The sequence below is a fragment of the Spea bombifrons genome, chromosome 2, assembly GCF_027358695.1.
Source record: "Spea bombifrons isolate aSpeBom1 chromosome 2, aSpeBom1.2.pri, whole genome shotgun sequence".
NCBI lineage: Eukaryota > Metazoa > Chordata > Amphibia > Anura > Pelobatidae > Spea > Spea bombifrons.
The window spans coordinates 15,991,215-16,017,658 of NC_071088.1; the positions used below are offsets into that span (position 1 = coordinate 15,991,215).

Sequence of the window (26,444 nt, forward strand, 5' to 3'; positions counted from 1 at the left end):
TCTCACTAACAATCGCTGCAATCCGTTTACATAAATAACACGCATGATCAGCACTGGACTTCGGACACAGCTATCCCCACGTGCCCTTATAGAAGCTGGAAGGGTGCCTTCTTGTAACCACGGCAACCCGCATAGTAACAGCGTCATTAACAACCTTTGTTGTCATCCAGCTCACGCTGCCTTGGTAACCCCTCCTTTCCATGCTACGCTCTACCTGTCCGCCAATGGCGAGACGCGGCACCTCTGTCACGTGGGCTGTACGTCGCTCGCGACACCGCTATGGCCGCGCAGTTTTGCTGTGGAGTTGGGGGATAATCGGCTGACGAGGGGCCGGTACAGCCGGGAAAGGTTGCTGGTTTGCCCGTAGGTGAAGCAAGAGAGTCCGGCGTGTGATGTAGGCCTCGACGTGAACACTGCTCGCTTAACAGTGAGTTAATTAGCGTTACTATCAATGAATACCATGAGACGTGAGATTATCCGCAGGCCCCTACAGCGGTACCTCAGCTCTAAATACAGACCTAAAACTGACCCCTTATATTGGATGAGTAGCCTTTGGCCAGTGGCATGTGGCTGGCATGGTGGCTTCTGGCTCATCCCTGCCTGTTGTTGTTATTTGGTTTATGTGGAGCTTATTAAGTCTATGGATTTCATTCAGAAATATGTTATTTCCACCAAACACCGTATGAAATAAAAATACACCGTCAGCGAGCCACATTTCCATTTATTATGAAGTAGTGCGACGTGGGGCTATTCACGTACAGCCCGACCCCAGCATTACGGTAACCGCGGAGTACAGTTATATTTATCAGGGTTTAACTCGGAGTCTCCGGGTGAGGGGGCAGATTCTCAGTCCGGAGATGACTCCTTATCCTACATTGCCGTGATCATCTGTAAGACCCCCACTTGGTGCTTATTGATCAGCGTTATTATTATTGTGTTATGGCTGATCTCCCTGCTTGAATGCAGGTGACCCAATTAATTGTATCATTAAATAATGACAAGTCAGGGTTTCCACGGGAACCGTTACTCTAGCAGTTTGAGTAACATTTTGCGACTTCATAGGATCTTCACAATGGGCTATTAAAGAATTAAAATTTAAGAATGTCCTGACGGTCTGCTCATTTAGAAAGCTCCCTGGAATGCAGATATTAGACCCAGACATGGGGTAACGCTGTGCTGTGACAGTCCATGCGCAGGGAGTATATTCACGTACTGAGCAAACATAATGTGTACAAGAAATCATGGCCCAAATGGCCCTGTCACTTTAAGGAATGCGTGCAGTCCTTCTATGCCTTCTTATACTATAGCAGCTACACGGCGCGGGCCCAATCGGCCCCTGAATAAGTACGCAGCCCTAGCAGCCAGCGGCCCACCGAGTACCTGCCTGGCGTGCCAGATGGGCCGGTCTGGACCTGCATGAAACGCATTCAGGCGCTGTACCTGCTGCTGTGTAAAGGCCAATAATGGTCACGGCTACTAAACTGTAGCTATGGGCCCTGTTGCTACCATACAGAGATAGTAAACTCGCCGATGCTTTACCGAGCAGCCTCTGCTTTTAATATTCGCCTCTAATCTCAAAGTTCTAGGTATACCTTTACTTTTATTATATATATCACTTTATTAAATGTATATATGTGTATATATATTGTTTTGTGTTCTATGATGTGCAAATATAATGGATTAAATATATATATATATATATATATATATATATATATAAGATTGTATAGATTACATCGGAAGCAGATTGGATTCTTTACCACTAGCCGTTTATCATATAGTTACCCGTGTTTGTTTGTTTTTTTATAATACTTTTAGGTTCTCTAGTACTGTACAGATCTGACTTGCAGGACCTTTCACGCTGCTCTGGAGGAAGATTATTTTATGAATTCGTGTGGCTTTTATAGGAATGTTTAGTCTGATGGCGAATTGCTGTAATTGGTTAAAACGTTGGCGGGAACCAGTGAGGTAAGTCATATGACTGCAAAGAATTTACAATCTATTTTGTTATTTTCCAATTATTTCCAGATTATTACTACTCTGGGGTTATCTATGCGTCTGTAGGGTTACGTTTGGTCTCGTGAGTTATCATAATAAAGTATTTTGTCACATTTTATATGAATATACCCTAACATGCTGTGCTTTGCTGAATGGAAGTCAGCGGCTTATTTTCAGTGCTGCTTCAGTGTCTTGTAGAAAAAGACATTTTTTGAGTCTAAAAACGTAATGATTTGTTACTATCCTCCTGTAACCATTTACTTTACTGGAGTAAGTCTTTTGTCCTTACTTATGAGGTTTAAGTGTTCATGGGGCCTAGTTTTATATCTTCTAAAATACTTTGTTCTGTTTTTTTTGTGGCACAGTCTGCTTATTAAGATGGAAAAAGATGTATGTAGCCGTATTGACCAAAAAAGAATATAGTATTTAATTGAAAGGCAATGGCTTTTATTAGGACTATATTGTAAAAAAATGTGTATAAGATTTCATTGGGAATCCAGCTCCCTCTGCTTGTTCCACAAAGGCGCAGAAAAGTGGGTGACCCCGAGGTAGAAGACGGGCAGCGGCACGAAAGGTCTGTGAGAGGGCGAGTAGTGTATGTAAGTGTATACTGTAGTGTCAGTCAGTGTGTATGTGTGTATATGTATAGTGCTAGTCAGTGTGTGTCTATAAATGTATGGTGCCAAAGGAGGTGTGTGTGTATGGTGTAAACGTGTACATCAGCATGTGTGTTTTACTGTAAGGTGTTAGTGTTACGGTATGATGTCAGTGTGTGTCTGTACAGTGTTAGAGTGTGAAATTGTATGTGTGCGTATGGGGTTAATATGTGGTGTTAGTATGTCAGTGTGTGGCATTATGGTAAGTATACGTGTCAGGGGTCAGCCTAGGGTTAGTGGATACGCACTGCACAGGGTTACACCGCATCATGGGACCTATGCAAGCGCCAAACATACGCGGAAGTGACAGGCACACTGAGCTCCATCCCAGGTACATTCATTTATGTATTCATTGTTTCATTTATGTTTAGAAATGTACTAATGAAACTTTATTTAATGAACATTGAACTTTTCTCCAATTATTTAATGTATGTATCATTTTATTTAGAAATGTAAATGCCATATATGTAATGAATTGAGCAATACTTTATTAAAAACGTTCTGTTATTTATTACCTATATTTTGTGAGATATCTTTATCTTTCGGACATCTCCTTAGATCCAAACCAAATGTGTCTACCTTTTGGGTATTATACATCTTGTTACGTTGTGTGTGTGTGTGTGTGTGTGTGTGTGTGTGGATAGCAGTCTTGTGTCTAAAGGTAAAGTGAGGATGGAATTTAGGGGAATAATAATGTTGGTCATTGGATTGGAACATGAAACATTTCTGCGGAGTATTCCCACGTGTAGAAGGGCGGCTCCAATCCAGTGTTAGCTGATGTCTTGGATTATCGCTGTAATCCTGTGTATTGGATATTACTGCTATCGACACGTGCCTCTCAAGATGAGGTCGAGGAGATAACTTTAGGGAGAAAATGTAATGACAATATTCTAGTAGAGATTGTGCATGCATATGTACCTAAAGACATTTAATTAACGTCTTCATCACCAGGGAAGAAAATCTATTTGCATTTAGTGTAATCTGCAGATAAGGTTTGTCATGCTTTGGGATATCTAAGGGGCCAAAAGTATTAAGGTCGTTTTGAGGTACGTTTTGGTGATGAAAGAGTTAACTTTTTGAAATAGATTTCTTTCACCCAACATAGCACTATCCCCTATTCAGTTTATTTCTGCCTGCTTTAAAATGAGACTAATAATTTTTATTTTCATTCTTTTGACCCACCTGACACAGTCCTCCAAATTCCATCCACTAACCTACGTCTGAATCCCGCCAACCTTGAATTCCCACCCCCCCCACAAAAAAAAGGGGGACTGCAGCTTTCAGTTTCAGGTGGGGGCATGCGAGTCAAATAGCACAGACTTCGCCTGAATTCTGCTGCAATTTAGACAATGAAATAATTGCTTAAAAATAATGCAACTAAAGAATCATTTATGAAACAAGAGGGAAGGATCGTGATCTCCTCTTGCCCTCTTCCCCTTATGCTGAAGGGTGATGGAAATAAAATAAGCCCAGGTGGGTTATTTATATTAAAAATAAAAAACCCTTTGTAGAGTGATAGTCCTCTATGCTTCTGCCGCTCCCTCCACCCGGCCTTGTGGAATAGGGAGAGTTAAATGAAGCCCTACCTGCCATGCCATCTCACCATGCCAAGTCGCTCAGGTACGCAGGGGCACGGCACGCATTTAACTCAACATTGTTAAATGTCACAATATATATAATACCGTATATTATATTATATATATATATATATGTCTGCGTTCTCCTGGCAGAACTGGCTATGAGGGGGCACCTGATTGTCTAAGTCAGGGGTGTCCTCAGCCAGTGTCATAGCTGAAAGAGCATTATGGGAGATGTAGTCCTGCAGCAGCTGGAGAACCGCAGGTTGGACACCCCTGGTCTAAGTGAAGCCAGCGACCCGCACAGTGTGCCAGAGGGCCAGTCCCGGTCTGAGCATTCTGATTCCTTACTTTTAACCCGTTTAACATTCTGTATTCCGACAACAACACCCTAAACCCCCTCTTGCTGACCTAATTGGTATTCCGGCTCTGTACAGTTGAGTGCGTTTGCGAGCAGTTTGCCTCTGGGCAGAATCAGCCGGATGCAGGATGGGAATGACTTTGTTCTGTTTGGTAGTGTGTTAGCTGAACTTGAAACGTTACACGACTTTGCAGGACTTTTTTGTTCCTTATGATGAGATGGCACCTCTTAAATTTCTTTGAGGACGCCAGTATTCTTATTAAACCTAAAACGTAACACTGAGAATTCGCCCAGTTCGTATTCTCTCGCAGACATGTGACACTTCTCCTTTAACGTGATTGAACGGAGTACTCTGTGGCCCAGAATCCCCTTTGCCATATGGATAGGAATGAAAGTGACCTGTTTTTTTCTTTTCTATCTTTCCTTATATTTTGTAGAAAGGTGACGTTGGTGATGGTGGGACTGGATAATGCTGGGAAAACGGCAACCGTGAAAGGTATCCAGGGAGGTAAGTGCTTTCTGTAGTTGGACTGTTTGTATGGGGTTAAAGAAGAGCACCGACCCTGGATATAATATCTTCTAACACTGGATACATTTTATGTCTATAGCATGGACGTATCCACCTTAATTTCATGTTCTCGGGATTTGGTTGATTTTCTCTTCCTTGTTGGGATGCTGCTTTCGTTTCCAGTCTTTGTCGGGGTGGAAAAGAACATTAAGACTATACATTTATTGATATTTGAGTTCTGCCACCTATTGCCACAAATCTCAGCTTCCTTGGATTCAAGTGTCCCTTTTAAAAGTTACATTTATCGCAAAATAACGAAGCATGTGCTTTTAGAGACTTAAATAGGTGAAAGATTGAAAGGTGCGATAATGACAAGCCCCCCTTATTCAGTGAAAGCCTTTTCTGACTATCCCACAGGTGACGCCTCTGGGCTGATGAGCTTACGCTTCTGTGAAAGTGACATGAGCTTCAATATCATTGTTTGTTGCGCAAACCTTTTAAACGTCCAGATTTTGTGTTTTCACTGTAAAAACAAACAATTCCTTCTACTAGAACATTTTCTTCTTTTGGAACGTAAGCAATACTTGTGGAGAAATGCATTTTTGTGGCTGCAAGGAAATAGGATAACTAAGTGTTTTTTCCTTTAGTTTGTTTATGGAGACTTCTTAATGACCCTTTGTGTGTTTTGATCTTTCCTACAGAGTCTCCTGAAGATGTGGCCCCAACGGTTGGATTTTCAAAGGCCGACATTAAGCAAGGGAAATTCGATGTCACGATGTTTGATCTTGGTGGTGGAAAAAGAATCCGTGGAATTTGGAAGAACTATTATGCGGAGTCCTATGGAGTGGTGTTTGTTATCGACTCCAGCGATGTGGAGAGGATGGAAGAAACAAAGGAGACGATGACAGAAGTTCTAAGACATCCCAGGATTTCAGGGAAACCTGTATTGGTGTAAGTAAAAAGAAGCCGCTCCTCATTCACTTGGGTGGTTGTGTTATTTCAGAACCACCGATTTTATTGTACAGTTTCAGTGTATTTTTTTTTTTTGCATAAGTTGTTTGCGGTAGTTATCGGATATGTATTTGTTTAAAAGCCATTTAGGAGCCATAATAAAATGTATGCTGTTTAACTGAACGTGGAAAACACTTTGGTTGTGCTCATTTGAGCGGGACCCTCCTCACCTGTTGTCTCCGTTAGTCAATTTGTTATGTTACATGCTACTTGTTATGTCTTGTCTACCCGTTGTACAGCGCTACGGTATTTGATGGCGCTATATAAAACCATTAATAATAAATAATAATTGCCGCCATAGGTGTATTTAGACCTAGTCCAACTTAACTAGACTGGCGTTCGGAGAGGGTAGGAGGTAGTGGAGATCTGTCCATGTGGCAAACCGTGACACTTGTATATGATGTTATACCCCATGCCACGCAGGGTGCGGCCACTAGAAGGTATATCTTTGACCTCTGCACCCTCCCCACAGAGCCCCCTCTTTAAATAAAATACTGATTTCTATATGAGAAGGCAAAGCTTTTATCCGTGTATTCCGTTTACTCGGTTAAAGCTAGTTGATCAAGGGTTGTAAATGCTCTACGCTTCCTGCATCTTCGTGATCTGTTTCCTTCTGGAGTTCTGTGATGTAATTATAGTTCTGCCAGATCTCCTGCCGCTATAGGTGAGAAATGGACCACCTCTAATTTGGATACCATGGATCACAAATCTCCTTATCCTGATCGCAGGTGACGGTCCAGTGATTTCCCAACTCTAGTAGGGCTAGCCCAGTGTTCCTTTAACATGTGTTACGAGAAAGAAACCATACAAAACATATAATTAGTCTGAGACTGAAACCCTTTGCCCTCGTTTCACGGAGACTATCCCGTCCTGTTATACTAATCGACACTGCGTAGTTACAATTCACTTATCAGAGCCGTTTATAAGCAAACAGTGGTGGGGCGATAAAAGTAAGCACGGGTTTATGACCGAATGACTCAGGCTCCAATGAAGACGTTGGAATATGATTGAAAGGCGATACACAGTATTTTATTGACTCTCGTCTTTACTGTTTACCGGATGTGCTAATTTGGCACCAGTTTCACCAAAGCAGCCTAGTGATCTCATTGTATGCTAGGAATTGCGACTTGCCGCCGACTTCTATCACAGCCGGGACCTTCAGCAGAGCCCCCCACATCGACCTGCCTTCTGGTGATACGTGGGGTTGGATTGTGCGTGATTGAATGGAGGTGGATTAGTAGCCATGGCCAGCAAGCTCTGTTTTTTTTTTTTGATTAATGAATATATTAATTTATGACGTCATTAAGTTTATCCTGTATGTCATTTCTGAGAGGTGCTCATACGCTTGACTGGGTTCATTCATTGAGCTGCAACGTGCAAAAGGGCCAGAACTTATTTCTGTGTTGCTTAAAGCAAGTTAAGCAAATACAATTAAGACTAGTTGAGATTTTGTTTAAAAATGGTCTATAAGATTAAGGAACAAAATTAGTAACTTCTGAGAAGTGTCACATTTATTATAATTATTGATGTAAAACAAAGAAATATAGCAGAATTACCTGGTTTATAAAAGTATTAGATTGTAAGCTCATGAGAGCAGAGTCTGGTTGTAAAGCGCTCTGGAATCTGCTAGCGCTATATAAATAAATGTAACATAAAATAGTTTCAGTTCTCTGTACGGTAACAGGAATACTTTAACATACAGACAGTATTTATCGAGGCGAAGGAGCTTAAACATTAATGCAGGGGTCGACAAATCCCAGGTCGCCATGGCGACTCAAAATTTTGTCCTGGCGCCTAGGAGTTTGTCAGCCTCTTACATCCACAAAAAAATGCCCCCGTGTCACCACGCGGGGGCGCTGCTGCTGCTGTCTGCCCAGGAGTCTGGGCAGACAGCACAGCCACTCAGAGCCCGCCCCCAAGCCTGTGATCACTCCCACGGAGTGATCCTGTAGGCTGAAACCGCGATTGCAGGGAAACCTGCAATAGCGTTTTCAGCTGCCACAGGCAGCTTCAGGAAAGGGGGTTCAGTGTTGATTGGGTCCCCACACAAGTGTGGGTACCTGACACAACATCCCCCTGCTGCCTGATCGCTCCATGAGAGCGACAGGGCAGCGTTAACCTCTTCAATGCCGCGGCATTTAGGGGTTAATTCCCGTTTTTCAAGGGGCTCTGCTGCTGGTGGTCTGCCTGAGCTAATATAGTTTGGGTGTACAACCTGGGTATGTGACCTTCCGCAAACATCAATACGCTTTGACGTTAAATAAATAGAAGCAATCAAGCAAAATGGTTCCACGTATGAATGTTTCTACTTAGCAGTGTCCTTAATACTGTTCCTTTTCAATCCATCCATTTCTAATGTAATCCATGAAATCCATTACTCGATTCATTGCTTATTTCAACCAAATGGTCAACCAAAACGGTTCCCACAGTACATAAATATGGTAGTGTGAAATTATATATATGATTTACCGTATATATATAATGTAAAGGATACATTCCTTTAGCAACAAGGACAACAGCAGCATAGTAATCTGCATGGATTTTTCTTTTTATATTTCACAGCCAGCCTAAATTTCTCATTAGTCTTTTGGACGTGGTCTTCTGTATTTTTCGTAGCAATTTCAATATTCTCTATCATTTCTCCCTGTTCTTCTACTAAGAGGGAAATCTGGAAAAACAAGTCTTTTAACTCTTTCATCTGATTCTCTAAGTTCACGAGCTCTTTGTGCCGCTGTTCAATCTCTGATAACTTCACCTTGGTGATCTTGACCTCGGTGATCAGGTTCTCGTTGAAGATGTCCCACTTGCCCTGTTCCAGCATCTTGTCCACCTCCTCCTCGGAGACGTCTTTCCCGGCCACCTCGAGCTGCCGTATGATGAACGTTTTACACTTGGCCTGCTTGCTGGCGATAGTCTCGTTATATCGCAGCATAATGTTGTGAAAGTTTTTGCAAAGCGCCGCATGTTGGGTCCTAAGAATCCTCGCGAGACTCGACGACGATCCGTTGTCCGCTTCCGCTTTATTTGCGCGCTGCAATAACGCATCCAACCGCTTCTTGATGTTCTCCGCTTGGGTTTTGATGTCTCTCGTAACACTGCAGTCCTTCTTCAAAACGCTGAATCGCCTCATGGACGACACGAGGACTTTCTGCTGCTGCCCAAACCTTTGGACGTTTTCGGAAAGTTCAACGATATCTTTTTGGATTTTCTGGACTTCGTCCAAATAACTTTCTATAATGGGTTCTTTCTCAAAAATAACCGCTTGCTGCTTGATCTCCGCCGGTTCGTTGAGATCCTCCACGGGGGGCTCTGTTTCTTTTGACAATTCTAATTCTTTCGCTTTCTGGATGAATTCTTGAAGTCGGTCTTTCATTTTCGTCCCTTTATGGTCCGGCAACGAAATATATTACGTGCCACAGATACCGCCAGGATCCTGAATACATATACATAAAAGAAATGATTAATCATTATGAAGGACCAACACTAGTAGGTTTCTCCAGCTAGAAGGGCTGCGCTGGCCCTGTGTAATGTATAATCTAACGTGTACAGAGACTTTGACATTTTATTTATTTAACTATATATTATACAGGACCATCCAAAGCACTTCCAAATATATAGTGATAAATGGAGCTGAAGCCACAACTCTCCAAACAAGTTAGTCTTAAGTTTCTTTTCTTGGGCAACTATTTTATTTGTAATGCTTTTCAAGACGTGAAATACCCAATGAGTGCTAAACATAAAGAGTCATGTAGGAAAGCTAGTTCTGAGCTGAATTTTGAATGAAGAATACTGCTGGTTGCTCCTGATGATTGTTGCCCACCGTGGGATTCTGTCCCTGCCATAAAATTCTTTTAAGCCATGTCGTTCTCCATGATAAGCGGGGCTGTGCTCACTGTTTATAAGTAAACAGCAGTCAAACAAGATCCTGTGTAAACATGATGGAGCTGGACTTAGCGTCACAAGCTGCTAGAGACTCCCTCCGAGTCAACTCTGCTATCAGCGCTCAGGTCACGCTGCACCCTGAAAAGGGACCCCTCGCCAACCAGTGCAAAAATGGGGACATCAATAGCGGGCGATGCGAACTGTGCATCCCTGCGCTAAACCCCGAAGATAGGCCGCACCCCCCAATTTAAAGACCTAAAGTGGGGGGGAAAGTGCAGCATACGATACGGTAATTGCAAAAGGGTCAATTGGCCTTTTAAACTTAACTTGGATTAGCGAACACAACGTGCCATGGGAACACAGGAGTGATGGGAGTGATAACGGGCCATGGGAACACAGGAGTGATGGGAGTGATAACGGGCCATGGGAACACAGGAGTGATGGGAGTGATAACGGGCCATGGGAACACAGGAGTGATGGGAGTGATAACGGGCCATTGGAACACAAGAGTGATGGGAGTGATAACAGGCCATTGGAACACAGGAGTGATGTGAGTGATAACAGGCCATTGGAACACAGGAGTGATGGGAGTGATAACAGGCCATTGGAACACAGGAGTGATAATGGGCCATGGGAACACAGGAGTGATGGGAGTGATAACGGGCCATTGGAACACAGGAGTGATGGGAGTGATGGGAGTGATGAAAGGTCTCTCTATTCCATTAAAAATCAGCTGTTTCCAGCTGCGGTGGACATTTACGTGTATCTCTGTATATTGTTGAATAAGGCATGGTGAGCATTCCAGCTCTATGTAGCATATCCCCAGCTTACATTCATTTGAACCTTTTGTTTGTGTCACACAAATGGGGTCAGCTTTCTAAATTTACAGATATGTCAAGTTTTTTTATTTTTACATTAAAATTAACTGATTTTGGAAAAAATACTTTAAAGCTTTGTGTCTTTCCAAGTGATTGGTTTTTCATTGGTTTGCCTTGATGCATACAGTGTGGACTAATCACTACGTTAAGGGGACTGCACACACCCTTTGATGTGTCACAAGCTTTCTGTGCATGCGCAGCCACCTTATCCGCATAGCTGATAGCGAGCAAGTATATCGTAGAAACTTGTCCAAAGATAGACACTCTCTGTATGTTTGCCCGCAGTGTGACCAGCATAAAGGAGAAATTATATGTTCAAGGCAGATAAGAGCCCTTCGGCCCATCTAGTCTGCCCGTTTTTCCTGTAAGACCTTAATTAGTCCTCGGTCTTTAATTAGATTCTGGATATCCATATATCTAGCCAATGCATGTTTAAATTCCTTCACTGTGTTATCCTCTACCACTTCTACTGTGAAGCTGTTCCATTTAACTACCACCCCCTAAGTAAAGTAAAACGTCCTTACGTGGCGTCTAAAGCCCTGGCCCTGTAGGTTTTAGATTAGGACCTCTTGTTCAAACATTTCTCTCATTTTGACGTAAATGGCTGCCTAGTGGATTGTTTAGAATATTTTTTAATTTAAAAAAAAAACTCTAGTCCTATTTATTTATTTTTTAATTTGCACTGGTCTTCGTCACGGAGCCATACCACATGTCCACAGATCCCCTAGCAGACGTTGTAGACTTCTGTTCAGGCGTTCAATCACCGTTGGCATAACTGGTGCTCGGCATTACACTAAACCTGAGAGCCAGAGGTGCTTACAAAAGGGAGACAGGGCTGCCATCGAAATAACCCGAAACATTGTATACATTTACTGAAGCACATCCAGCTCAGACGCCCAGACTTCTTCTTTTTATGGGTTCGTCTAGTCTATCATGTGAAGCAACCTGCTTTTACCTTTATATGTGCTGCCTATGGGAGCCACTACTCTCATCGGGGGGGAAGTGTGACCAATGTGAAGAATAGATCTTTACAAACTTTATGAGCCGATGACGCCAATCATGTCAGCCTGAGCTCTTACGTCCCCGTCCCCCCCACACTGAGCTATTTGGTGGATTTCTCCAAATATAGAGATATTCCACAGATTCGCTGTAGTTTTGCCCTCACAGCTATGATCGTACGAATGAATGGTATGAGAACTAGTAGCCCTGCAGCTTCCCATGCCCCTGCCCTGTTTCTGTGCCCCCTGCCCTATTTCTCTGCCCCCCTGCTTCACACTCCATTTTTAGAGACTTCAATTTGACAAACTTTCTCAATGATTGTATGGAATTAACGCATGCTGTGCTACTTAACTGTGTGTTCCCCACACATCCCATTATTGTGCCCCCCGGCATGGGTGGGTGTGCATGTGCCCCCTGGCATGGGTGGGTGTATGCGCATATGCTATCCAGGGGCTATCTGGATTACTGTTGTTTCTTTTCTTTTCACTCTGTTGAAATTCATTTTGTTTGTACACTTCTTAGACATGTGGCTCTTTCACATTCTTTTAAATGTTCTGTTTTGTTACTTACATCTCCATGGTAGCGCAAAAAATAAGTTTCCACTCCAAAATACAGCTTGTAAATATAAATAAAGATTTTTTTTTTTACCCTTAAAAAAGGCTAGGAGGCTGTTCCACTTATCTACCACTCCTTCCCATAATTTCCAACTTTTAACCCTTTTTAATATATCCAAAATTTTGGCAAAAGTAAGCTCGTCGATTTTTCTGTAATATGTACACAACCATTACAATGTAGCTAGGTTGAAACAGAGGTCAGCCCAAATATAAAAAATGATTTAACAAAGTGCATGAGGGAAGCTGCTAGAACAAGACGTCATAATCTAGGACTACTGAGTCAGAGGTGTAGGTGTAATGTAAGTTACTTTTACTTTACTGAAAGGGTGGTAGATAAGCGGAACAGCCTCACAGCTGAAGTGGTAGAGGCTAATACATTGAGGGAATTTAAACATGCTTGGGATAGGCTATGGCTCATTGATATATCACGGGGCCAAGGACTGATTAATGTCTGAGTGTTTATATCAAGAAAAGCAGGCAGAGTAGATGGATATAACGGGGCTTATCTGCCGTCAGAATGCTGTGCTTCAATGGATCACCAAGTTTTAAAGGTGCAGCAACCTAAATAACGTCATTTATTAATAAGATCGTAGCGGCTTACCTCGTTCTTGTGATCTGTTATATTCTTTAGTTATTTCAGTCTCTCCGTAGCGATGAGCCGCTCGTTATTATATCTTCAGTAATCCTCTCCGTTTAGGAGTTTCTTCTGATCAGGAAGCTAAGGTGGAAGTGATCAGCGTATGTGAAGAAACCCGGAGCGTTTGCTAACGGCGAGGAATCTTGTCCGGCAGGTTGATGCTGGGAGGCGGATCTCTCTGGTCGCTGACCAATGGAGAAAGGAGTCCAAAGCTACTCAATGCTTACACGTCCTTTCCCTTTCAGATTATGGATAATATTTATTCCGCATGTTTTTCTTTAACTCACGGGTGCATTAAACTGCCTCACTTTGACTTGACAAGTAAAGGGTTAAATTGGAGTTTAATATAAAACGGGGCAAGGGCATCAGACCGGTTTGGTTGGTTTGAAGCTGTAGTAATGTGTTGTATTCAGCGGGGTGACCGGATGCCGATACTGTGCTATTTTGGTTCATGGATTGTGGTGAGGACGACGACAGAAGGGTTAAAAAAAAAAAAAAAAAAAGTCATGTTTTTTGTTTTTGCTGATAACTTCTGTAACTGCTGTTATACTTCTTTGGTAGCGCATTTAAACCAGATTGCCTGGCAGCGAGATACGCAGTATATGGTGACAGAATAATAATAATTATTATTCGTCCCCCATTTACCTTCACTAGAGGGACATACTGCGGCACCAATGATTAATGAAAAAAAAGAGAGAAGCTGCAGCTCCAGAGCCAAAGTGCACTGCCTCCTGTTTTAGTTTTTTTTTTAAGGCCAATTTGGCTTCTTAAGCAGCAATTCAACGGCAGAAACGCACTTCCACGGAAATCAGTGGCACGTTGGGCGCTTGGGGGTCTCAATGGACCTCCCTGTCACAAGCCACAGTTGGATCTGTCTGGCTTAGAAGCTGGGGGGCAGCCAAATACATAGGGGGGGCATAATTTAAAGGAGACACTCAGATGACCATTTTTGATTTTTGCAAACCCTTCAGCTCAGGCAGGTCCACGGAGGGCCACAGTCCGTCAGGGCCTAGAGATGTTTCTAATTGACACAGGGTAACATGCTGTCACTATCACAACCCCGCTTCTATCCAGCTCTCCTATGACTCCTGCAATATGCTAAACAGAGCGATAAGCTGGGAGGTATCGGGTGACTGGTGTTCTAATCAAACATATGACATCATGCAAGGTTATCAGCTCATTATTAGTAAAACAAACCGTACTCATGCAGAATGACATCTTGACACATTCTGCCCGAAAGGGTTACCGGGTACGCTTTCCCTTTAATAACAACTTGAGCCCTGAGCCATGCCGCACCCTCAGGCCAGTCTAGTAAGAAAGACCTCGCGGTGACGATAGGCACAGGAATTTCTATCAGGGGGCGCTCCGGGGCCACAGCGTGTAATTAAATAACCTGATCGGCTTCACTGTAGGAAAGCAGCATGTATGAAGCAATACTGGTTCCGTGTCTAACCACAATTCCTATTTACATTTTAATATACCTTTCACTTTTTCACATTTCTAAAATCCTAGAAGCTGCAGCTGCCTGGCTTCTGGGATTTATTCAGCTACCATTAAGACGACTTTAAACAGTAAGAATAATTAACCATCCTCCGAAATCTAGCGGTGCTTCTGTAGGCCTTCAGACCTAGCAAGAAGACCTTCAGACCTAGCAAGAAGACCCAGACCCAGAGAGCGTCTAGTGTTGGAAGATCTTGGCAGGCCCTGTATGATCTGTATTTAAATCAGTGAGATTTTTTCCCCCATATCCTCACACATTGATTTATACATTATACAGGGCTAGCTCAGCAAACCTGCCAGTGTTGGCATAATGAACAGTAACATGAGGGAGCAGAAACCACTTGTCAAATCTCAATTTAGTGAATAAACCCCTATGTATGGAAGATTAAAGGAAAAGCCCTCTGAACGTTTCGAGTCTTTACAGCAGGAAAAAACAAGCAAATTTGAATGGTTCTAATGTCAACGTTTGTGTTTCTGTGTTTAAACTAATTAGTCGATGTCGTGATCGTAAGTATCTCATTGTCTGCTCGAAACACTGATGGGGTAAAAGTAGTTTTGGTCTCATTAGCAAAGTAATGGAATCCAGTAAACTTGGGTCACTCTGGATCATGGCAATTCGGGGAGTCCTTTACAACACAAACAGTATGTTATGTCCAAACAACACCTTCTATTGTAAAGGCTTCTCAGCTTCATAACAAAAGAGCTCCTGTGTATTAACTGTTTTTATTGTGTCGCAATCATCACATCCGCATATTCTAAAGATAAAACGCTTTGCAAAGTCTATCACCCTTTTTTAAACAATAAGCAGTTGGTTATTTTGACGCTGTGTGTGTGTGTGTTTGAATGTATCGGCCTGTCTGTGTATGAATTCACGCGTTTCGTGTGTGAGAATGCCTTATTAACCTGTCATGCTGTTCATTCTAAATCGCAGGTTGGCAAATAAGCAAGACAGGGAAGGGGCATTGTCCGAAGCAGACATTGTGGAGTTCCTCTCGTTGGAAAAACTGGTGAATGAAAACAAATGTCTGTGTCAGATTGTAAGTCATTCCTTCTTTTTTTGTAATGAAATTACATAATTATAGTAGCAATTAAACTGTAACCAATAAGCAGTGATTATTGTGCGATTCAAATATGTATGTGTGTGTGTAATATATATATATATATATATATATATATATATATATATATATATATATATATATATATATATATATATATATATATATATATATATTATATTATATTATATATCTTACTGTATCTTATTATGATGCACCAGTGAGTTAAATTCCTCAACCCAGCCAGACGGAAAAAAAAAATCAGACTGTTTGGTTTGACCAATCAACTGCTTGGATTAATTAGGGAAATTCCCCAAAAAAACATTTTGCTGCCTGAGCATAACACACAGTGCTGTATACAGTAACAGGTCGGCGTTTAAAAAAACAAACTTGTTTTTATCTCGTTTTGTTCCAACGAACTGCTTTTATCTGCAGACCTGGAGGCCGCCATTGTTGTCATTCATGATGTTTCAGGTGACTTTCGCTGCTCGAGCACCACACTGAGCGGATTCTTTATGGCAATGCTAATGAAGCCTTAGACTTTCATTAGTCAGAGCGTCTGGGTCATTAACAATGAGCCGTCCTATTGTTTACCCCAAAACAGGGTGTTTGTCTACTAGATTGGGTTAAGATAACATTATATTACGTTAAAAAAAGTAATAATAATAATAAAGAAAACGGAACAATATATTTAGAAACATTTTTTAATTTGATAATAGCAATACAAAAAATTGTGGGGGTTTGATTTTATCAGTGCTGCAGAACATCAACCCGTGTGTAATAGGGACGTTTAAATTGAATTATGTCCTGAAATCCTGATACCTGCTCCAAATCTGGTGTCCGTGTGTAGTCATCAATGATAAGAAGCAGTTGGATGGCACAAAGTCCCCCAGTATTTAAGCTTGTTTTAGAGTAAAGTGATTTGTTAACAGTATTTAAATGTTTATTTGGTAAAATCTGAGACCGAGTTGGAATGATGTATGATTTACACTATTATTTTCAGGAGCCGTGTTCAGCGATGATCAGCCAGGGGAAGAAAATTGATAAATCTATAAAAAATGGGTTGAATTGGCTGTTAAGTGTGATAGCAAAGGACTTTGAAACGCTACATGAACGTATTCAGAGGGAAACGGCAGAACAGAGAGCCCAAGAAGAACAAGATAAACGTGAAAGAGCTGAGAGGGTGAAAAGGATACGAGAAGAAAGGTACTGTGTTGCCCCAAAGAGGATCTGCCCCGTACTAAAATACAATCATATATGTTGATGTAATATACAGAATATGAAGAGATCAATTAATTGTGTCTGAGGAACAGAGTACTTGAGGTATTATTGATGGAAATGATTGACAAGTTGATGGGGGGCTTTTTTCTTCTAATTAGAATTAATCATAATCTCTGAACATAAAGCATATAGTTTAGGTCTTTTCAGGTCTGCTGCCCCTGTAATAAATTTTCTCTTTGTTCATTTCACGGCTTTTTTAGCCTTATAGTTTAAGTTGAGCGTTTCACAAAGAGAACTTTGTCTATTGTTCTTAACTCTTTTTGATAAGTGGTTTTCCCAATTCGTGGTAATATATTCTCTCTGGCGGTGCATTCTGGGTATGTACCTGATTTCACAGAGCTCACCATGTCCCATGGGGATCAAGTAGTATAACAAGAGGAAGAGCAAATTATTTGTCTGTAATGCAAGAGAGATCTTATATGCACCCAGCTATAGGTAAAATAAGGGGGTTTATTCACTAAAAGAAGTGTTGGCTGTTTACGGTTTATCATGATGTCCAACACTTTTCTCCAGTAAGAAACCTGACCCTTAAAGATTTTAGATTTAACTCTACATCAAATACGGCCAGCAAAGCTCTCCCTGTAGCAGATGTTCACACAACTCTCCTTCAAACTCTCCCTTTAGTGAATACACTTAAAAGATGTTGAGTGTGCACCCTGAATTGGTAGAAGCCGGTTCATTCTAAATCACAGGAAGCTTTTGTGGGTCCCACGCAGACATTGTCAGTAGAAAGAAGCTATAAAATTAAAGATATGCGGGAGAAACGTGCAGTTGAAACCATACTCTGTAATAAATAACTTATTTACCCTTAATAATATTACTATTAATAATAAGTTGAAATGTTGATCACATGAGCGTAATTAAAGGGACACTCCAGTGTACAAAATCAAATAAAGCATATTCAAATAATTTGTAAATACTTTAATATGAATTCTTTAAACCTAAAAGAATTGGTTGACTTTTGGTAGAGGCTGCAGAGCCGCAGTGCCCCGTCGCTTTTGTGATTTGATGGTTCATGGGTGCTTCATGGGGCAAATGCACATGAAAGGGATCCTGCACAACCCCATATACATTTGCATAGAGAACCCCACGTAACTTTAAAGGGGCCTCTTGGATATCATATGTATTGAAGACCATCAATATACTATTTAAAAAGAAGTCAAGGTTATTACTTTGTTGCATCTATTTTTTGCCCTAGATGTTGCTTCTATTCATAAGCATGGGCTGGCCGGCCCTGTGAGCTTCCTGTTTATTACACCCCTTGTATAAGTCATTGATGGTTGACGGGATGGTACACGGGAGGAAACGCTTGGGTGGCTTTCAGTCTCTCCCGGGTCTGGGATGGCAATGCGAAGCTATAAAGTGGGCAATGTCTGATTTATGAGACCTGTATTAATTCCACGGCCCCCGAGGACAGACTGTGAGAAAATAAACCGAGGCCAGTCTGTGAGCCTTTTAAAGTAGCCAATATCATAACATGCCCAACCCTAATGTAGTTACCTTAATAAAGCTGTGAAGATATTTGCAGTAGCCTTTTCATCTCATTTAAACGAAATCCAGTGTTATTTGCAATATAACTGAGACTATATCATATTGTCAGCAATGACCGTGTACCTATGGTACAGCATGCACACTCCTATATAATATAAATGCTGAATCTACAGCTGAAGCTGCAGGAACATGGTGTAAGAAGGTCTTTATATCGTACACGCAATATGCTTCCCCTCTTTGTTTATTTTTATTTATTCTTTATGAAGCACCATCATATTCCATAGCGCTGTACGACGGGTAAACGGGACATAACAAGTAGTTTATAACATAATAATTTGAATAATAGAAGGAGGGCCCCACTCAAACGGGAGGGTGTATTACTTGAGGTAAAAGTGCCCCTTTTAGGCCCTAAAATAAGCATAATTATATTGTACATGAAACATCGTGCATTGCTGTGGGTAGGTGAGCATGCATTGCCTTGAGTTGTGCCAACGTTGTAGAGGATGAGCCAGCTTAAATGCCGCAATTGTATTCATCTCCTACATAGATTTACTATCACAACACGGCAGCTCCTGTAATAACCTTGATTAATGCCTGACTTTCTATGCTGCCATTCTGCTTGTTTTGTGCCGTTGAAGTTTTCTCACTTGTACTTGATAAATTTACCGTAATGACGCTACTGGGAAAATCCAGATGACCTTTTAAAATTAGATACTTCAAGGGGCAGCCGTGGTTCTAAAGTGAGATACATTGGATTTACAGAGATGAAAAAGAAAAGGAGGATGCAGAGAGGGAAGGGACTCGGGCAGATGAGGAGGACTCCATTCCTGTGGTCAATCCTTTCCAGCCCATATCGGCTGTGATCACTGAGGTACGTTGCATCCGTTAACTAGACCATTATGTGCAAACACCATTCGAAGAGGTATTAAAAAACACAATGACACACAGAGAAAATGTCGAGGTTCCATTTACACTTTTGCATCATAGGGAAGGTTGTGAAGGCAAAAGGCGAGGAAAATATTATATTATGCAACTCCCCCTGTCTGCAATACTTTTTGGTTCTGTACGTGGATAGACTGGCCTTGACCAGCTCTATAGAGCTCAGATGGACTGAACATCTTGAAGGACAGTGGAACATACCCTCTTCATGATACGACTATGTACTGCGAGTGGTTAAACTCAATGAGACTTTCTTCTAGGGAGGGTGGAGCTGGCCCTACATAATACATAGTTTAATAGTGGAGATAACGTTAAAGAAGTCTTCCTATGTTAATTATATGTTATGCAAGGCCTGTCCAGCCGTTGTTTGAGGAGAAGTTCTCTTGCTTCATAATAGAAAGTAAACTCCAGAAGCTCTGTTTGTTTGTCACCTGCACAATAAAACACGTGAGACTTCTGATGGAAGAGGTAGAAGAAGGCCGCAGATTAGCCCACTACATTCTAGAAATGATATATGGCATACATAGTTGGTTCCTGAAGACCACATTGCCAATCATGTATGACACACACACTTGGCACTGTTAAGTTTATCTCATAACGATTGCTGCTACAAACTACAAAAAAATATTAATGTTCTACCATGATAATTTAAGAATGGGTGTTCTTTTTTCCTTTACATCTACCAACTTATATGCATTACTACGTTTGTAGAATGAAGAAAAGATCAGAAAAGAGAAGGAAAAAAAGCGACAAAAGATAGTTAATGGGCAAAATGGAATTGATATACCTCTTGAATCAAAGAATGAGGCGCACATGGAGTCTGGGAGTGAGTGCAGTCAACGAAGCCAGACACCCCCAGAGGGTCATTTACTGGAAGCTTACAAAGATGCTCTAATCCAGAAGCTGGAGCAAGATGATGCCGTCTGTAACTCTTCTGAACGAGGGGATTCAGGTATTTTGTGTTTTACTATGATCATGCGTGACCTGGAATATGGCATTCACTAAAGCAGTTTGTGGGAGAGTCGTAATGAATTACGAGGGAGTAGCATTGTTGGGTCTCTGGTGCAAGAATAAATGAGCCGGTGTGCATTATGCTTAGTTAAACTTCCCCACATTTATTTAAGAGTGGCTAAAAAGAATTTAAAACGTGAAGTGGGTCTTTTGAAGGCAAAACTAGGTTTTGTCAGTCGGGTTTTAGTATTATGCCGTTGGCTAGGCTGGCAGGACAGCATTCTCAGGCAACAAGAATCAATGTGATCAAAATGTTATTATACGTTTCAGATTTTATTTAGAATTGCTGATACTGTAACACACGTTTCAGCTGTTTCTGGCTAGAGAGTTACAAACAAACCATCAAGTAGGGGGGTACATTGTATCTAAGGCTGTTTTTTAAGCATTGATGGCATGTGAAAGATAATGGTTTTTGGAACTAGATCATAACTCCACTCCGTGGGGGTCGTCAACAGGAAAGAAATTATGTGTATCTTTGCTGGAATGCAGGTAGTTTCATTTTTAATGAAGTTCCCCGTGCTCAAGCTAGGATACCCAAAGTTGGTCTGTTTGTAGCCCTTGAGTCTTGGCGTTGTGTACCTCAGTACTAGATCAGTAGCTCCCACCTTGGTTCCTTGAAAGTTTTGGGAGTTTGTATTGGCAACAACACTATTACACCTACCATTTGTGACTTAAGATGTTGCTTTGTCCTTTTAGCGCATAGTAAAAAGAAAGTAAAAAAGCTTAAGTTAAAAAGGAGTCACAAAGTCGAGCCCGTGAATACTGAGGAACCCGACCACATGAGTCCAGCCACACCTGCACCTCCGTTACCTGGTGAGTAATTAATAATGTTGTCCTGCAAATCTTGGAGAAGACCAGAGGACCTCTCGAGTGTCGTTCTTTTTTTAGATGAACGTATAAACTCTTGCTTTTAAGCGCGATCAACACCATCACGTTTTTATACTTTATGGACATGCTTTTCCATCCCTGAATTCCACGGAACCTCTTCCTACTTCTTCCAAGACTGTTTTCATTGAAAAGCAAATCTCACGACCAGAGCCATCACTGTGGGGCACACATTCGTTTTTAAATGAAGTCATCCGGCATCTGAATGCTGCGACTGCTAACGTTTTTAATGCAAATTGTATGAGTTTGTAGTGTTTGTGTAAATTTATGCAGAAATATCATATCAGTATTATAAATTGTAAAATGCACTTTTTTTTAGAACATTTAATATTTGGTAAAATTGATTCCGGATAGATTCTATTTTAACCGCCTGGAGATGATTTGTTGTATTGTTTTTTTAATTGTCTTGTAACAGGGCTGTGTAACTGGAGGAGGGATGCATGTAACGTGTATGAAACCTACGGGCCCCAGCAGTGTGTCAGTTCTTAGATGCTTGAATCCTTGCAGTTCAGTAGGGGAAGCATTTAAAGGCTGCGCACGTCCTCAGCAGGACCCTTACTTTCCTAGGGTGCTATTGTGGTCGGTCCCTTTGTAGATAAAAAGGGCGCATCTGTAATTTCAGAGCACGGTGGCCCCGTAGCCTGTGAATGTCGGAGATATCCAACCCGTTTCTTTAAAATGTAACACAGCTCTGTTTTATAGTATTATGTCTTTACTCTTAACTGTCGCATCTATTTATCATTAAGTTTGTATCAATTGATTTCTCCCTCCTACGTGCCCTTTTTAGCACCACATTTTTGTTATCTTGTGAATGAACCTGTCTCTGTTTTCCCTGTAGTTGGCTGGGGAACCCCAAAAGTTTCTAGACTTCCAAAACTTGAGCCTCTTGGAGAAACACATCATAATGGTAATTGTAAAATGCCTTTATTTTCTGTTTCTTCGCATGCTAATCACTTTCCATTTGCATGTGATCACTTAACCATTAACCCTCGAAGTAAACACCATTTTGCCGCTTTCTTTGACCATTCTGAGCCGCTGTATGTTCTTAACAGATAGAAACACAAGGGTACTGCTTTCCTCCCCTTATGGATTTACTTATATATTCCTATGGAAATTGGCTTATAATCCTCAAAAAGAAAAATATTTGTACATTTATTTAAAAAAAAATTATCAATCTAATTTTGGGAATTGTACTCGCATGTTCTACATCTCTACCTAGCAAAAAAATATTTGAGCCGTACGTTCACAGATTTGTAAAGCTACTATTTTTTTTAGAAAGAAAAAACATTTGTATGCAGGATGAGAAATATCACTTGTTTTAATAAATCACCCATACCTTAGTGTATGTAATTAAATAAAATGGTTAGAAATATAGTAACATCGTGGAAGTGAGAAGCATTTACCCGAATACCATCGCTCACGGTATCCCTCAATTCACATACATGCATGTTTCCGGTACGGTTATTATATATGGTGCGCTCTATGTTTTTGGGGTTGCTTGTGCAATTAATTGCCCACTTTCAGATATGTTAAAACAGATTTCACACATGGACCTTCTGCTTTTGCTAATTTGTCCACTAATTCTAATGTCTGTCTTATGTGTAGCTTTTTATGTGTTATGCTTTTACTCTAAATAAATAACCAACTAACAACTGGATTTTGTTTTTTGTGTACTCAAATATAATTGTGTAATAAACTAAAGCATGTTATGGTCAAAGTACATTTCTTGCCCACATATAATTGTTTGTGTGTATGTAATTTCAGATCACATACAGTCTATATATTACACTACTGTTCAAAAGTTTGGGGTCATTTGAAATGATTTTTTTTAATGGAATATTTTCATAGGCGTACAGAAGTCCTTTATCACTCCCATCACAACTGTGTTCCAACGGCACGTTGTGTTCACTAATCCAAGTTTCAGATTAAAAAGATAATTGATCGTTTTGTTACAGGTAAAAGTTTTCTTGTATTCCATGAAAACAGCTAAATGACCCCAAGCTTTTGAACGGTAGTGTGTGTTTATATAACAACAAAAAGATGCATCAATTTTAAAACACATAAAATGCCATTAACCTTCTAAACTTGGATTGAAACAGATCTCGACGACATATGAGTCTGCATGTTAACTGGTGATATATCAGTATTTATTTATTATAGGCCGCACCCGAATATAGGCCGCACCCTAAAAGTCTTGCCCCCAAGATGTGCCCCTGTGGGAATTCCCAGCAAGGGAGATTGTTAAAGCACATCGTGAACGTCTGCATGATGCGCTTAGGCGACCTCCCGTGCCGGCACTGCCCCCGTGGGAAGTGCCGGCAGGGGAGGCTGTCTCAGGGTATCGGAGAGTAGGATGCAGGTCCCTTGCACCGCTGTGGGGGATCTGTATCCTAACCCTGCTGCCTACCCGGCGCCTGGAACTGCGTGTCCCGGCCGTCGGGCGATACGAATTGCGCGTTCCTGCGCTAGACCCCGAATATAGGCCGCACCCCCACTTAAAGTGGGGGGAAAAAAGTGCGGCCTATATTCGGGCAAATACGGTAATTACATTCAACATAAATATGGTCCTAATGCGCACACCAGCAGCCAGAATACAAAAGATCTCACAATTTTTAGGGTTCACTAAAGAGAAACTTGATGGAGAGTTTGTATTTTGTTCAGCTCCATGACGTCGTTATACATAAGAGCTTCTGCAGCGGGAAGAGTTTGGCTGGCCCTGTTTTATGTATAGTTAAATCAGTGAGATTTCATCTGTCTTCTTATGTATTATGCAGGGCCAGCCCATCCCCTCTTGCTGGAGAAGCATGCCTGTGTTGGCAAATGAACTAAACCCCTGTAAGCGATCACAGAGCCATAGCTATCTCCTTTTGCGCCTGGGGAGAATGGAAAACTGTGCCCCCCATCTATACAGACATACACTGCCCTTACACATGACTGCCCCTACACACGCCTGTCCATACACACATATATGCACATACACTGCCTTTGCACATGTCTGTCCACACACAAGCTTACAAACACACACATATACACAAACACTGCCCTTACACCCCTTTCTCCCCATCTCTTACCTTTCTCAACCTCCATAGTGTCATGGGATTGCGAGGTCTGTTGTTTCAGACCTGCTTTGGCGCTCCCTAATCCCTATGCGCTGGTTATTGATGCAAAGCGCGGGGATGATGCCATATGCCGGCGTTCGCGTCATTTGCTGGAGCGTAGTGATTAGGGAGCATGGCAGACCTTGCGCTCCCTGATCTTGGGCCGGTTAGAGGGGGATTGTGATCTCCACAATGAGCCCTGCAGGCTGCAGCTGCTGATCGGAGTGCCTCTCTCGCCTCACCCTTCCTACGACCCAGATTGATCATATGATAGAATTCAGCTTTAAACCATATCATTGACTGGAAACCATTTCTCAAGTTGATATCGGAAAGTTTCAGCTTTTGCCCCATATCCATTCATGATATTACTGATATTTGATGCTTATTTTCAGTTACGCTTATTGATAACGTTACCCTTTTGTTCTGTGTTTGCTGTTTTATTTTGGAATAGATTTTTATGGGAAGCCACTACCTCCGCTCACAATACGGCAAAGACCCAACAGCGATGCCCACGACGTCATATCTTAAGTATTAAACTCTAACGTCTGTCTCTCGATATAATCTTTATCCATCTGTCTCACGTTGCGTTCGGATTCTCTGCTCCATGTTTCTTCGCCCGCCACGAGTTGTTTTGGCAGATAAATCCTGGTAGCGGATTCACGTCGTTATTGCCGTCATTGAATCTAAAGGTTTTTAGTATTATTACGACTGTTTGTATTTCAAACTTTTGATTACACAACTGGTATAAAATTCCACTTTTGTACAATTTTAAAGGTACTTTTTATATTTTGCACCACTTGCTGACGATATTAATCTAAATACAGTTATTTCCTCCACAGTCGTACTTCTTTTAAATGTCTGTTACGTTGACAGAGCTGACATTTCGATGGCCTTTTGATTGAGGCTGTTGACTTTAAAGGGACTGTAAATGTTATTTGTATATACTTTTTTTTAACAAAATATTAATAAAACCTAAAATATAAAATAAATATATTGAAAAATTATGTGGTCTGATTTTTGTTCCCTGTATATATTGACTTTAAAAGAATTTTTAGCAAACTTTTGACAATGTACAAACTTCCTCATGGTATGCAAAATTCTACGGAAAACGAATGTTTTTTCTCATGTTCATATGGATTTAGAATGATTTTACGAACGTGAGGTGGAAAACTTAATGTAATTGCATTAGCTGTAGCTTTTAGGGGAGCTTCTGTGGGTTCCTCAGCCCAGAACCATGTCCTTATCAGGATTACGCAACACCTGGAGACACTTAGGGGTTAACTCAATGGCAGGAGAGATGAGGTTTCAACTCTCACTTCACTATGTATTATGGAGGGCCAACAGTGGCAAGTTTCCCCATAGTGAAGAACTATGCCAAAGCTAGTGTCCACACTTGCCTTTTAACCATCTCAATGCTGGTCTGCCCGTTACTATTCCTATATCTTAGTACTGGTGACAAATTGTTACCAGGGCGTTTAAGTGGTTCTATTAATTACATATATTCCCTTTTCTTTGTTTATGATACCTTGAATAAAGGTTAAATTGTTTTTTTCGATTATTTCTTTTTTTATTTATTATTTTGGTTTGTTCACCAAATAAAAGTAAAAAATCTTAGGTTTGGAATAGGGGGCCGGGCACGTTCCATACATATATATTTTGTGATATTTTACTCAACTTAACTAGTTGAGGGACAATTATCATAAGAAAATAAAAAAATGTGTGTATAGGGGTTTTCAAATATTTTCATTATTATGTATTCATATTTGATGCTGGACTATAAAGTTAATGGTGTCAAATGAAAGCTCTGAATGTCTTTTAAAAAAACAAGCTATATATAATCTGTGTGGGTCTAATTTTTTTTTTTTTTTTTACTAGGTTTTTGAGTTTGAAATACCCTCCGTAAACAAGGGGTTAACCAGGACCTAGATAAAGTGATCTTACTCGGGTATACCTGCAGTAGCAGGAGCTAGTGGCAAACATGCTATATACATAAGCCGCAGTTTTTATTTAACCCCTTAGCGACATTTGCCGTGCCAAGCATGTCACAGGAAAACAGTTAA

At 41.1% G+C, this 26,444-nt stretch overlaps 2 protein-coding genes across 3 annotated transcripts; one reads left to right on the forward strand and one right to left on the reverse strand.

The window, feature by feature from the left end:
- The first annotated feature begins 273 nt into the window (after positions 1 to 273).
- Positions 274 to 25,385, forward strand: ARL13B (ADP ribosylation factor like GTPase 13B). Of its 2 annotated transcripts, XM_053456916.1 has the most exons (11): positions 274 to 427; positions 1,819 to 1,968; positions 5,030 to 5,100; positions 5,802 to 6,051; positions 15,553 to 15,658; positions 16,683 to 16,885; positions 19,214 to 19,322; positions 20,102 to 20,342; positions 21,098 to 21,214; positions 22,125 to 22,193; positions 24,836 to 25,385. In XM_053456916.1, exons 2-11 carry the CDS (start codon positions 1,910 to 1,912, stop codon positions 24,910 to 24,912), a joined length of 1,302 nt encoding a protein of 433 aa, XP_053312891.1. In that variant the 5' UTR covers positions 274 to 427; positions 1,819 to 1,909; the 3' UTR covers positions 24,913 to 25,385. The 2 variants fall into 2 exon arrangements, with proteins under 2 accessions (XP_053312891.1, XP_053312890.1); XM_053456915.1 differs by lacking the exon at positions 24,836 to 25,385 and having other exon boundaries at positions 22,125 to 22,940.
- On the reverse strand, positions 8,612 to 13,273 carry STX19 (syntaxin 19). Its single transcript, XM_053456917.1, has 2 exons — positions 13,086 to 13,273; positions 8,612 to 9,544 (listed from the first exon to the last, which is right to left on the reverse strand). The coding sequence occupies exon 2, from the start codon at positions 9,482 to 9,484 to the stop codon at positions 8,612 to 8,614; it is 873 nt and encodes a 290-aa protein (XP_053312892.1). The 5' UTR covers positions 9,485 to 9,544; positions 13,086 to 13,273.
- Positions 25,386 to 26,444: the final 1,059 nt, after the last annotated feature.